This window comes from Hippocampus comes, unplaced genomic scaffold, assembly GCF_001891065.2.
Source record: "Hippocampus comes isolate QL1 unplaced genomic scaffold, H_comes_QL1_v1.1 scaffold161, whole genome shotgun sequence".
NCBI lineage: Eukaryota > Metazoa > Chordata > Actinopteri > Syngnathiformes > Syngnathidae > Hippocampus > Hippocampus comes.
This window is the reverse complement of record NW_017806067.1, coordinates 125,860-139,362: the sequence shown is the minus strand read 5'-3', so window position 1 is coordinate 139,362 and position 13,503 is coordinate 125,860. Positions and strand designations below refer to the sequence as shown.

At 50.2% G+C, this 13,503-nt stretch overlaps 2 protein-coding genes and 1 long non-coding RNA gene across 3 annotated transcripts in view; 2 read left to right on the top strand and 1 right to left on the bottom strand.

The window, feature by feature from the left end:
* The window catches only part of LOC109530136 (uncharacterized), a 24,607-nt gene extending 16,710 nt beyond the window's left edge, over positions 1-7,897 (top strand). The window contains exons 9-10 of the long non-coding RNA XR_002170954.1: positions 5,346-5,455; positions 7,455-7,897. This is a non-coding gene — a long non-coding RNA (uncharacterized LOC109530136). The remainder of the gene's footprint in view (positions 1-5,345; positions 5,456-7,454) is intronic.
* Positions 7,898-8,018: 121 nt separating this feature from the next.
* itfg2 (integrin alpha FG-GAP repeat containing 2) overlaps positions 8,019-13,503 on the top strand; it is a 16,292-nt gene continuing 10,807 nt past the window's right edge. Inside the window, exons 1-3 of the mRNA XM_019893673.1 lie at positions 8,019-8,402; positions 9,294-9,548; positions 13,234-13,311. The gene's annotated coding sequence lies outside the window, so the exon portion shown is untranslated. The remainder of the gene's footprint in view (positions 8,403-9,293; positions 9,549-13,233; positions 13,312-13,503) is intronic.
* Positions 10,636-12,220, bottom strand: ascl1a (achaete-scute family bHLH transcription factor 1a). Its single transcript, XM_019893706.1, has 2 exons — positions 12,075-12,220; positions 10,636-11,881 (listed from the first exon to the last, which is right to left on the bottom strand). The coding sequence occupies exon 2, from the start codon at positions 11,873-11,875 to the stop codon at positions 11,318-11,320; it is 558 nt and encodes a 185-aa protein (XP_019749265.1). The 5' UTR covers positions 11,876-11,881; positions 12,075-12,220; the 3' UTR covers positions 10,636-11,317.

Below are 13,503 nucleotides of genomic sequence, written 5' to 3'. Positions count from 1 at the left end.
TTGGCGGTCGCTCGGTCCTACGTGTCGTCCTATTGAGAGCCGTCGCTCATATTTTGCCCCTCATATTTTGTCCCACTTGTCAGGTGAACAAAATACAAGAAGCAGCAAATTCAGATGCTATCATCAAATTCATATAAATGACACACGCTTCTTCAGAATTGTGTGTATTCACTTGTATTGTTCTTCATTTATCTTGTAGAAAATACAAAATAGTTAAATGGCCCACATTGAACATGTTTTCTTTCATGAAATTACATATTCTAAAGGAATTTGTTGAACTTTTTATTCAAACGAGTTGTAGACAACATCACGTAATCCCCTGCCCCCACCACACGCACGCACACACACACACAGGGGGGGGTGCGCGCACACGTTGCCCCACTCACATTCAGACACTTGTGGCGGCGGCCTCTCATTAGTGCTGTGAAAGGGCCTAATTGTAGGGAGTTAAGGACAAAAAAGAAAGAGAAAAAGCTGCACTCGTCCATTCATTTGTGCAGCCGTAGCAAGGACACCAACATACAAACGAGCGCGCAGTCGTCATCGCGTGACGTGACTTCATGCGAAGCGGACTCATCGTTCAACTCACTCCGTAAAAGTGAACCAGTCAAAATAAGCTTTATTCGTTTGATTTTGTTTGCTCAGTGTTGATTCTTGATGACGCTTTGACTCATTAGCATGTCATGCTAGCATCTTATGCCACTGTTTGTTGTCAAAATGTGAGCGGGCCGCCGAAGAGGAAATGCAATTGAGCCAGGACAATTATTGCTCTGGTTTATGTCTTGAACTAGTCCACGAGTCTGTTCTGTGCAGAAAGAATGCCACTGACATCATCGACAAATTGACTTCAACTCAACTGTGGTCACGTCACACTGTAGTCGACGACATCAAAAATCTTTCGTGCATCTCTTTGTTAGCAAGTTGTACAAAAAGTATGGAAACCTTAAGTGGTTGCACGTTCAAAAGTTTCCCAGAGGTCGTTATGTTCACCTGTGAATTGTGTTTTGGGTTGGTCCTGAAATTTGGCCCCAAATCCTCCCTCACTTTTTGTGGGTTGTGTGGATTCTTGTCAAAGTCGTGGCTTTCTGTAGGCTAACCCCCAAACAGTTGTTTTTCCGTGTTGTTGCCGTCTGTTGGCCTTGGGTGCCCTGCAGCACTTTGGAGTTTTGCATAGCTAACTGTGCAGCGCACGCACCTTCTTGTTGGTGCTTGATGATGACAAAAAAAAGAAATGTTGACATTCATATCCACTTTGCTGGATTCTTTATCGCCGACCGTATGGAAGAGGTGATCGAATTCTGAGAAAATGTTTGATTTTGTTGTTCCAAGGCTCTCTCGCGTCGAGAGGTGTTTGTGAGTATCTGTCAGAGTGTGTGTCTGTTTGTGTGTGTCTGTATGTCTGTCCCTGGTCACTTCTCAGGGTCTTCTGTTTTAAGAGTCAAGCGAGTTGTGTTCCACACCTCCCCCCTTCCACCTTCATGTCAACAAGAGGCTCGCAAACACCTGGCGGCCTCGCAGTCAGCCTCGCTTTGGCACCGCCCACTCCCTTCTGACTTTTTACCTGAGCAATTAAAGCAGATGAATGGAGGCCCACGCGTGCGTGTTGAGCTCCACGTCCTTTTATGTAAAGGCGTGTTTGCCCCGGCGTGTTTACCGTCACTCGCCAATGGCGGGCGGCGTACAAAATGGCCACCGCATCTGTCAAATGCTCCAAATAGGCCACAATGGGCCTCGTTGACGGCGCCACGTTTAGGGAGCGGCCGTGTCATAATAGCCCCTGATTTGGCTTTTGTGGAGGCTATCTGCGCACATCTGTGAAGTCGGCGTACAGGTGGGCGCGCGCAGCCGGCTGATTGGTCGGCGGGGGGCAGCGCGTGCCTCTGTCAGGAGCTTGCGGTTTGTGGCGAGGCCACGAGAGTGGCGGCGACGTGTGAATGTTTGTTTTGCCTTGCCACCACACGCACGCTAATAAGCACTCACGCACGCACGCACGCCTACAAACAAATACACAATTACACGAACACTCAAACACACACCGTCACACACCTGCACAACTCCCCTCGCACACTCTCAAACACACACACACACACACTCTCTCTCTTATTGGTACCCATTCACACATTTGCCCTCGTATGCAGTCTCTCACACAGACACTCTCATACGAGCTCACACTCGCAATATTAATAATAATAATAATGATGGTGATGTCACTTGTTTGGTTTTCTTTCGTTTCTGTGAATTGGAGATGCACGTCAATGAAATGACACAATGTGTGTGAGCGTCGGATGGGGACCAAATCTGGCGGCGACCTCGTGTGAACACTGGCTGCGGTCAATTGTCTTCATCACATCCTTTTGGTGGAGGCCGGGGGGGGTTGCCAAAGTAGGCCGGTGACATTCTCCCGCTATTAGAAATAAAAAGAGTGGAGAGAAAACGTGGGGTGGGGGTCGCTCGTGCTGAATGTGAGCTTTGTTGAAAGGCATTGTGGGACGCTTTGGATACAGTGGTGATGAGGAGCCACAAAACAAAAGTCTGGGGTAAAGCGGGAGCTGTGCGTGCACACACGCACACGCACACACACACACACACACCAACAACGTGAGCAGGCTCCAAACAATAGCGCGCTATTGTCCACTTCCATGGCTGTCTTGCGGGCGCTCGTGTAAGTGTTTTTGCGTGTGTGTGTTTGAGTGAGTTCTGTACGTGCGTGCATGCGAGTGAGCGGGAATGAGAGTGTCTGTGTGAGAGTGCGTGCAAGCGCAAAAGCGTGTGAGCGAGAATGTCTGAAAAGTGTGAGCGCACCTGAGAGTGTCCGCGAGTGGGGAGCATCGTGTGTTTTGTGTCTGCCCGTGAGTGTGCGCGCGCGCGCGCGCAGCCGCAGGAGGTGGAAAATCAATCCCAGCCAGCGCGTGGGAGCATTTGTCCTGTTTTTCATCTGTCGTGCTGCCGTCCATGAGCAAGCGCTCAATGAGCCGCTCATGATGGACAACATCCAAAAAAAAAAAAACACCAACAATCCTGGTTTGCAGTTTAGGTTTGTTTTGACCTCGACACTGTCATGTTTTCATTTTTTTCTTGAATTCGCTTCCTTGTTTTCTAGGAATTTGCCATCAAGTTGCATTTCAAGTGGAAAGACATCACATGACGTGACACTTTTATGTGAGTAAACAGTTTGAGCGAGGATCTGGCTGCCTCCAAAGTCAAGTTTGTCACATTGTCCCGTTGTTTTCCATTCACCTAACACGTCACGTCCACACTGTCGCTTCTCTCCTGTTACACCAAATACACGCGCGCGGGTTCTTTTGCGTCGCCAGAGGTTCTAAGGACCCCAGAGGTGTCTCCAGCCATGCCTGCATGATGGCAAAACAAACGCAAGGATCACTGAAGTCTCGGGTTACAGATTGCCAGTGTCTTTCTCGCCCTCTTTCAGTCTCGTCTTTCTCCATCCAGTCGTCTGGCTGATGAACATTTTCTGCTCTGCTTGACAGCAAAGGCGCAACCTGTGCTGCTGCTTGGGGGGGGCGCCAAGGAGAAAAGGCGTCAGGCGTTGGAGTGGAATCAGATAAGACTCTCAGGCGGGAGCTTTTTCAGGCCGGCTTTGTCCCGCCGCCGGTCCTCCCTCAATCTCTCACTCCACTGCACCTTTTGTGGCCGCGGCCCCCACCTCTTCGCCCACCAAAAAACAAAAATACGGTGCTGAGGGCCAAGCAGGTAGTCGCGAGTTAGCTCCTCGGCATTTTAAAACCCAGCTGACCTTGGAGTTATTTGCAAACAGATGCCGGAGCGTTCTTTTTTTTTTTTTTTGGAATCCATCAAGCTTCAACAAGTCAAGTTGACTGCACGCCAATGTCGCACTCTGCATGACAAAGGCGGAGGCCCGCTTTGGATGAGAACTAAGCTGATAAATGGCCCGAGCCGCACAAAGCCCGGCGGTCCAGAGGTTTAAGTCAGACGCACCGATATCAACTCGGGCCTCCCCTGCCCCCCCCACGCCCACACCACACAGGCCCTGAATGCCGCCTTTATGCAGCACAGTCACTCTCATCTGCTAAATTGAAGTGGCAGCAGCTTAAAAGCCAAAAGCACGTCCACGCGTTCCCCCCCCCTCACCCCCTTCGTGATTGTCACTCTCTCACTCATTTTCGCGAGTTTTCCGAGGATTCCAAGAGCCACGACTTGGGCTGAAACGGAACATGGTGCAGAGAAGGCCATGATCGTGACGAAAGGTATTGAAGGCCACGGCAAACGTCGAGTGATCCTTCAAGGGAGCTGCTATGGCTCGCTTCATAGACGTTGGCTTGAGCAGTCAGAACCGAAGCTTGGTCGGTCACTGGGGCGGAGCCTTTGAAGGCTTTTGGAGCTCAAGCCGACTCGCTCGGTCGAGCCGGACCTGCGAGCTCACGTTCCTCAAATGTGGCAAGTCGGTGTTCCGGGGCAAATCCCGTTTGCGCTGATGCATTCAGGTCAAATTTAGCGTGGGGGCGGGGGGTGAATTTGAATCCGTGTTCCAACTGCACCCGAGCGCATTCGCAATGAGCTCGCTGGGCTTCGAGCGAACACTTTCAACACGCTCGGCGAAATGGAGCTCAACAGACACCTAATCTACTTGATGTCTCATGAGTTCAACTCCGCTGCAGGCTATGTCGTCACAAAAAGTCATTTCGGCAAACCACTTGAGCTCTCTCAGCTCAAAATTCTCGATGGAGCTTTAAATGTGTTTTCTGTGTGCGGTTTATGAGACAGTCACCTTGCGCATGCTTCCTAACTTGTTCCCGATTGGGGAGCAGTCGCAAGTGTCTGCTAATGAACTGAGCCGCCATTGTATGGCTCTCTTTGGGCCTCCCGCGTTGAAGATCATGAATGAATTACCATATTGATGATGTGCTTTCCCTTTTGGGAATTTCATCATGAATCTTTGCCGCGGCTTCCCCTGTGACTCCTCCGACATCTATTAAGCTCCCTTTACAGAAGGAACTCTTCACCCGGCCGCGCACGCACGCGCACAGACCCGCAGGCCAACTGGACCCGCTCCTGTGAACCGCGCGCCCCGCATTGTCCTGCCTGCCTTCCTGACCCCACGTCGGCCAGAAGGGGACCATTCAGCCCCTCTCATGCGCCCGTATCCAAAGAAGTTTGCCGTTCCCGTTCGTTTGAACATCTGTCTGCCGTCTTGTTTGCCGTTGCAGCTTGACTTTTTGGCAAGGTTCTGCATCTTCAGTTCGGAGAAGCTGCAAGAGTACAAGGCGGCCTTTAAAGCAGTATGTCGAGCAGAATAATAAGTCAACCCCTTGTATGAGTAAAAGTATTGGCACCCCTCCGATGGAATGTCGCATGTGTGTTTGCAGGAAGACTCCGACGCCGATGGTTACATCTCGTGCATCCAAGTGGTGGACGCCCTCAAGCGAATTGTCGCGGCCGAGCTCCTGTCTGACGAGGAGGAGATCGCCGGGATGGAGTGAGTGTCTGACCCCAACGTAAATATTAACAACACAAGTGTGCGTTAAGCATGTTTGTCGTTTGATGTCTTTCTTCACAACTGGCTTATTTAAAAAACAAAAAGGTCCCCCATCAAAGCTTCTGTATACGTTTAATTGACGAGTCATTCTTGAATTTTAAGAGGTTAGAATCTGGTGAGGTCAAGTATACACTCACAGCACTTGACAATCTCATGTTTGTCATCATCGTGCTGCCCCCCATTAGTGTGACATTCCCACACACGGCGCCGTCTTCCTTCCCGGGGGCGCTCGGCGGGCTCCTCGCCACCCGATCGCGGGGTCAAGGCCCGCTCCCGGTGCCCTGGCCCCGCCATGAGGGGTTCCCACTCAGCCAGGCCCAAGATTTACGGCCGTCTCATTGTCGCGGCCACTCGGCGGATTTGAAAGATCCACGCGTTGCGAGGAGATGAGCGCCGATGATAGCAAGCAGGAGGAGAACAATAGCATCCTTCTGCCGCCTGGCCGTGTCCCTATCCGATCCTCTTACCTGCGGCCCGGGCTAATCCCGCTGCCTCTAATCCCGCTTTACGTGCGAGCTGCAACTGTACTTACACAATCGGCCTTTTCTTTCACGCTCGCCGCCCTTTGAAAGCTGATAGGGTGTCTCCAATTTGCATTGATTATACCCGTCAGATGCCATAAAAAAAAAAAAAAAAAAAAAAACGCCTGCCGGGAGGGGAAAAAAAGTGTTCAGAGGGCCGCGCAGTCACAAAAACTTCAAAGGGAGTGAGCACAATAAGAATACTGTCAATCAAAGCTCAACGGTATGCAGAAATAACAAAATACAAGTGTGAACAACAGCTCAAATTGTCAGCTACACACTACACGTAGCAAAAATCAATCTACACGTCTGAATAAATAGGCAAACTTTCCAACAATAAAGAGATCAAGTGAATGGGAATCGTAGCTAGAATAGTCATCAGCATTGTACGGAGCAAAAATATTTCCCTTTCTATCCCGCTCACCGAACCTCCCAGAGTGCCACATTGGGGCGGGTCGACTCACATAACCTCCCTTCCCAGCGTGCCCTCAACCAAATATGGTAACAGGAAGTGTTTGTCATCAGTGCCGACGGGCGCCGTGGTTCAAAGTAGGTCACAAGACGCTGGCGGAGGCCGCCAAAACATTTTCGGGAGCAGCTCTGCTGTGTTAGCCCACCAGGAGGCCTGGAGAGGGAAAATGGCTTGGTTCGCTGTGAACGCGTGCACACACTTGCACGCACATGACACCCCCCGCCCGGTTTGCGCGAGCCATTGCCATCCCAGTGTTCTCGGTGCACAGGAGCATTTGGACTCTTGTACCACGAACCAAGCAAAAAAAGAGCCCGCCACACCACAGCCAATCACGACGCAGGAGCGTTGAGGCGTAGCGTGCGCTCGCCGGCCCGCGCTCGCCCATTCTTTTGCATCCAGCCGGGAGGGGCTTGCTCGGACATTCCGATTCTTTATAGCGGCCCCCTCGCCTCCAAAAGATGATGATTCAATTATTTCAATTTTCCGGTGAAATGATTGAAAATAAAAGATATCTATTTTCTATTTATTATTCTTTTTTTAAACTCCATATCATAACATTGCTGCGTCTCCATACTTTTGCCCAAACCTGCCATGTTTTCACCGAATCGCCCACTGTTGATGACTGTCCGCCGGACCTACTTTTTGGTGTCACCGGCTTGCCCCCTCCCCTCCCTCAGCTTCCACAACAGGAGTCCCCCAACCCCCCCACCATGCTTCCCGCTTTCCCCAAAGCAGTTGTAGCCGTTATTGTGGCGGGACGTGTGCGTGTGTGTGCCCGCGCATTGTTTGGCAGGCAGGCCGCGCTGAGCAACCACAATGAACTCACAACACTTTACCATCAGCGCAAACGCAACGTGGCACGGGACCGCCCGCCCGGCCGAAGAAAACGTCAGCCGCCAAAGCGCGCCGCCACCAAAGCGAGCTGTTGTCTTTCTCTCTCTTACAGTGACTTCATGAGGTCGCTGGTCACCAACGTGGACTTTCGCTCCCTCGAAGTACGACTCTTCAAAGTCAAAGTAACAAACACATGGCCGCCAATTTTGGCCCGCCCTTCTCGGCAATATTGGCCGGCGCCACAACCCGACTGCAAAATGTGCCGATTAACCTGACCTGGCTGGTCATCTTGGCTTACCCGAGCCTTGGCTTACCAGGCATGCCTCGTCTCCACCTTGACTCGGCCGTTCTGACCTAGCCCGCATCGCGACTCGCAACCTTGGCCTGCTTTGCGCCTCGACCCCACTCGCCGTTGACCTAGTCTGCACCTCGAGTCAGCAAAAGTGTCTGATTCACTGATTGCGAGGGCATCCCCTGTGCGCGCGCCCCCCTTTGGTTCAATTGGAATGGAATTTAGGTCAGGGCTTTGGCTGGGTTGGGTCTTCTGTTTACGTTTTGGGCCAAGAGCTCCAAAATAAAATGAGTCGTCTGTAATGGGGGTGATGAATGACTGAATTTTGATTTGAAGATTTTTTTTTTCTTTCCTTCCTAAATGGTGATGCCTTCAACGGGGCTCCCGGGGAGAAGAACCACGGTGTCTGCTTTTCCCTTTTTGCAGATGAGCACTCCATCTCAAGAAAGAGCCACCTTGTTATCACGAAGCCACTCGCATTCACATCTGTCCCGCCAGCTCACAGGTAGCTTTGCGGCTTTGGAGTGGCCGAGCTGTCAGAGATAGCGTTGTTATGCTGCAACCTTTCCTGGGGGTGACATTGGCTAATTGCCAAGGTGGGGATTAGTTGCACCCCCAGCCGCCCACCTCCCACACACGCACGCACACGCAGTCCCTCTCTGCCTCCTCCTTCTCCTGGCCCTCCCCTCCCCTTCCCCAGCAATTATTCCCCAGCCTGCATTAAGTGTGCAAACAGGTGCACTCCAACAAGAGCGCAAACAGGCTGAGGTAATCTGACGCCCGCCCGACCGGCACACGTACATAACGACACACACACACACAATTACACAACAGCACACACACACGATTACACAACAGCACGCACACTTGCATGCAGAGGTGGCCATACTTTGAGTTGTCTCCCAACATGAATTCCACCTATTTAAGATTTAAAATATGAGCAAAAGAAGAAATGGCACATGTCCTTTTCATTCAGGTTATGCAATACTGTAGATAGTTTGTGGATTATAAATCAGACAGCTGCAAACAGAACGCGTATCTGGTTCAATGATTGGTTATATATTTGTTGAACGTCATAAAATACAGTCATCCATTTTATGCATCGGTGGAACATTTAAACAATTGGTGAGTCTAATTACAAATCCAATTTTATTACGTACAGATTTGTACTTTTTTTTTAACATCATCTGCAAACGTTTTACTTTAATAATGTTTTGTTTAATTATAGTCAATGTATGTAAGTATTGTAATTAAAAGGTCAAAAGGCATCTCGTTGAAAAATCTGGATGGTTATTGTAGATAAAATCTCTGAGGAAAGTTTTTTAAAATGACTTGTACACATTATTTGACCCCAAAAAAATGCACTTCAGCAAAAAATATATAAATAACTAAATAGAATTGAGTTCAGTGATGGCATTTTTTGTATGTATTTTGCGATTGTTTAATTCTCATGGACTTCATCATCGATAACACAATTAAGGAATGAGATTCCATTCTGTTAGGATTCAAAGCGATGCTTTTCCATCCACATTTTGACTTTGCTCTCGGAAATGACTTGGCCCATTTGATCCCTTTCAATAAGGCGCTTGAACATTGAAACGTCGACTTGTGTGTGTGCAAGGTGTTCATCTCAATTCTAATCAAGTGAGCAATTTGCAGCGCCTCTTCCTGTTCCTCCTGGGAGAGCAACGCGCGGAGGCGGGCGACCGGCGAGCTTTCATCAGCTCCGAGCAGCTGGCGCTGGAGCTGAAGACGCGTGGCGTCCGGCCGGCGCGGGAGGCGGCCATCGGGCGCCAGCTGCGAAGATTCCGCCTCTCGACCTGCTGGACTTCCTGGCCTACCTGCCGCTCTTCATGCTTATCCACACATCGGTGGTGGCCAACCCACTCGACGACGACGCGCGACTCGGACCAGGTAGGCGCCACGGAGGAGACAAGCGCATCCCTATCGGGGCCTTTCGTGGCCGTCGCTCAGTCACAAATCAGAAAGCCTTTGGATATGCCGTGCCAGCGGGTGTGCCCCATCCACTGTCCACAAAGATGAAATGAAAGACGATGGCGAAGCAAACCAAAAAACAAAGTCAGGCAAGGTTGCTGTCTGTGGTCCTGAAATGTCCTCAATCAGCAGCCTTCGCATGCCTCTGCAAATATCTCAACCTTGACTCAGCAATGTGGACCAAGTCTCAAGCTTGCCTATTTGTTCCCTGACTCAGCAATATTCTAACCCCCACCCCACCCCTTCCGACATTGCACCAAACAGGTTGCGTTGGACATGTGTGGACGGTGTGCTCTTATCATGCAAATGTGGCGATGCAACAATCGGTCTGCTATGAACAATGGGTCCATCAGCTGTTAGAGGGCCCCGCTGTCGCTCATTGGACCCTAACGCACTTTGACAGCCCACCGCGCGGGAACTTTGGCAAAAGTATCCATTAATTCTTCTTTGACAACTTGCTGACACTCGGCAGGCGTGTTGCATTCATGTGTCATCGGCAAAAGGACAATCTGTGTGCAATTCAGTCTGCTTGGGGGCTCTTTTTCTATTTTGTCTACCGGTGATTCTCTTTGTGGGAGAATTTCAGTCATTAGCTTGTCTCCGTTCTTACTGATTGGAAAAAAAAAATGAAGAAGCGCACTAGGCGCTTGTTTTTGGGCGGGAATTTGAACGGCGGCCGACTCGCGTGGCATGACGCTGCGTGGCAGCAGGCACACGCCAAAAGCCTCCTGTCCCCTCCCTCATCTGTCAAACTTGGTTTGGGCTGAAACCACACGCACGGACGCAACCCCCTTAAGCGCCCCCCTCCCTGCCCCGCACAGCACACGTTCTCCTCATTTTGATGCACCCACCCAAAAGGCCGTTTCATTCCACTTAATGCACACTTTTGTCGCGCCTCTGCCACATTTGCTTTTGACGCATGAATTCCGATTGATCCTGTACACATACATCCAATGAAGTGTCAAGTGTAAAATGTCGCACAAAATCCACAAACGGTAGCTTTCAGTCGCAAATCGTTTATTGTTGCACTGTGGAAAATATGCTTCTCGTTATTGTTATTATGAGGCTGACAATAATAAGAGTTTCCAACACCTCGCTGACGTGTTTGGACACTAGCTGCATAATAAGTTTTGATCATGGACAAAGTTGACACATTTAAATAAGACACGTCGGTGCTGCGTTGGGGGAAGGAATAACACAAGTGACACGTAATAGAATTATGTAAGCAAAATATATACAAAAATGATGTGTACAAAAAGGTCTATAAATCTCTTTACATAGAAAAATAGTTTCTGCATTTGCGACAGAGCACTGGAGAGAGATAGTTTCCTACAAATTGGAAGCTGTTGTGACAAAGGCTGATTGGATTGGATTCTTCTTCTTCTCATCCTTACGATTATTCTTCATCTTAAATAATGTGCTGCTCGTTTTTACGCGGACCCCCCAAAGTCAGTCTTGTGTGGGTTTTCCAGTCTTTTGTGGTCGTCGGCATTCCGAGTTGGGTGCTTCTTGAGCCTCCTCCGGGACCACCCGGGCTTGCAAACGGACTGGATTTTTTTTTTTTTTTTTTTTTTTTTTAAATTACAGTCCTGGGCGGAAGGAAAAGATGAGTCGGTTCTCATCTGAGGGAGAAGAGTCGGTCTGGGGAGTCTCAGTGTGTGGGTCAGCCCTTACCCGGCAGCAGGGGTTCAGAACCAGTTGGTGAAGTCGAGGAGTTCCTGCTCCTCCGGGCTGAGGGGGTCGTACGACACCTCGTCCGACGAGTAGGAGGACACGGGCGAGCCGGCCATGGAGTTCATATCGGCCGCCGGGTAGCCCTGCGCCATGCCGGGCGACGGCGCTTGCAGCACGCCCGCCTGGAAGGCGGCGCTGACGGCGTCGTGCTCGTCCAGCAGCTGCTGCAGCGCGCGGATGTATTCGACGGCCGAGCGCAGGGTCTCCACTTTGCTCATCTTCTTGTTGGCGGCGCCGTTGGGCACGTGCTCGCGCAGGGTGGCGAAGCCGTTGTTGACCAGCTTGACGCGGTTGCGCTCGCGCTCGTTGCGGCGCGCCACGGCGTGCGGCTGCTGCGGGGGCAGCGAGTAGCCGAACGCGGCGAAGTTGAGGCGGCGCTTGCAGCGGAGCAGCTCCGGGGACGACGAGCGGGGGCGCTTGGCGGCCGCCGCCGCTGCAGCCGCGGACTTGCCGCTCGGGCTCAGCGGGACGCTCTGCGCGCTGAATAAGCAGGCGGGGGGAGCGAGCTCCATGGTGCGCTCCGGAAAAAAAAAATTGGTTGTTAAATAAGACAAGGAAGTGAGGGCTGTCCCCCCCCTTCCCAAGAAAAAAAAAAGTTGAAAAGAAATCACTTTTCCCAAAAGTTTGCAATCACCAAAATGTAATTTGAAAAGAGCACGAATAAGAACATGCTGCGGGGTGAAAAAACAAAAAACGCATAAAAACCCCCACTTTTTTTTCCCCAAATGAATTACAATTTTCTCGGTGCGTGTCTCGCTCGTGCGGGTCACGTGGTATAGACGCGCGGGTCTCCGCTGTCTGTGCGTGCGTTGCGCGCTGCGCTGCCTTGCGAGGAGCGTGTGTGACCTGCAGCAGACAGTCGGCGGCCGCTTTTCAACGGCCGCCGACTGACGGCCAGCCGCGTGGCCACACCTTGGCTCCGCCCAGCGCGCCGGTGTGATGCGCGCGCCTGACGCGTGCCACTTGGAGCACTAAACAAACAGCTTCTCTCTCTGTGTGTGTGTGTGTGTGTATGTTCTTTTTGTATGTCTGCGTGACGAGGGAGAAAAAAAAAAAACAAGTGCACCGACGTTCATGAAGGTCCTATTATGCACATTGAGCGAATAGCTGAATACTAATGTACATGCAAACATAACCGATATTTGCTTTTCATTGGGAAAACAAAAGCAAAATATTTCCATGATCATTTCAAGCTCTCATTTCTATGCCGCTTTGAGTGCACCTTCTTTTTGATATTTTATTCACGTTTTAGGGGGGTGGGGGTTCACTTGTTTGCGCAAATCAAAGTCTGATTATTGTTCACATTTTAACGAGGTTGCTGACAAACAGTTCTTTATTGTTGTTTTATTACATTTTGCTCACGTCCACATAAAGGTAGGAAGGATCAGGACCTGTGGTGCTTGATGGAGGCTAACCACGTTTAGTCAAAGAAAATGTTTGGCTTTTTCTGTGTGTTTGAGTCATATTCTATCCAAACCACCATAAATAAGAAATGCCCGTAGAGTATTTTGAAAACACCAAATTGGAACTTTTTAGGCTGTATCATGCATGTCCTTTTTCAAAATGTTTGGTCAGTTTTTTATAATGACCGAATAGAATATCAAAGTTGTTATGATGAAAAAAAAAAAAACAGCACACCTGCAGATTTTGAACACTTGTTCCATGTTGCGCTTCAGATGTCATTTTTGGCTCTTTTAAAATGTGCTTGAGTCACGTTTCCATCATAAAAGTTACTTGTGTAACTTTCCAAAAAGAGTGCAACCCTTGGGTGTGTCGCAACGTGTTGATCCGCATTCAGATTTGATTTTGTCACGGAAACGGCAGCGATGGCTTGATTCTCATTCCGATTCTTTTTCATCTTTTTCTCCAGAGTGAAGAGCTGCGTCTTCTGCCGATTCTCTGGGCCCAAATGACCACTTTGATGGGAGCAGATCATCGTCTGTGCGAGGTGGGGCTACGCGGCCACGGTGGGGTTGTGGAGGGGTGTCTTTGTGTGCCCTCGGCTACACTTGATAGTGTTACAGTAGCGTCCGGCAGGCGCTGCGCTGCCTACGTTATTGTCGCTTTGGGAGAGCGCGACATAATAAGACTTGTCAGTCAGGCTGGGACAAAACACAGCAAAATGTAGCCTCGCCCCCTG

Bases quoted from the DNA above. Each gene is read 5' to 3' on its own strand.
- ascl1a (XM_019893706.1), bottom strand. From the start codon at position 11,875: ATGGAGCTCGCTCCCCCCGCCTGCTTATTCAGCGCGCAGAGCGTCCCG.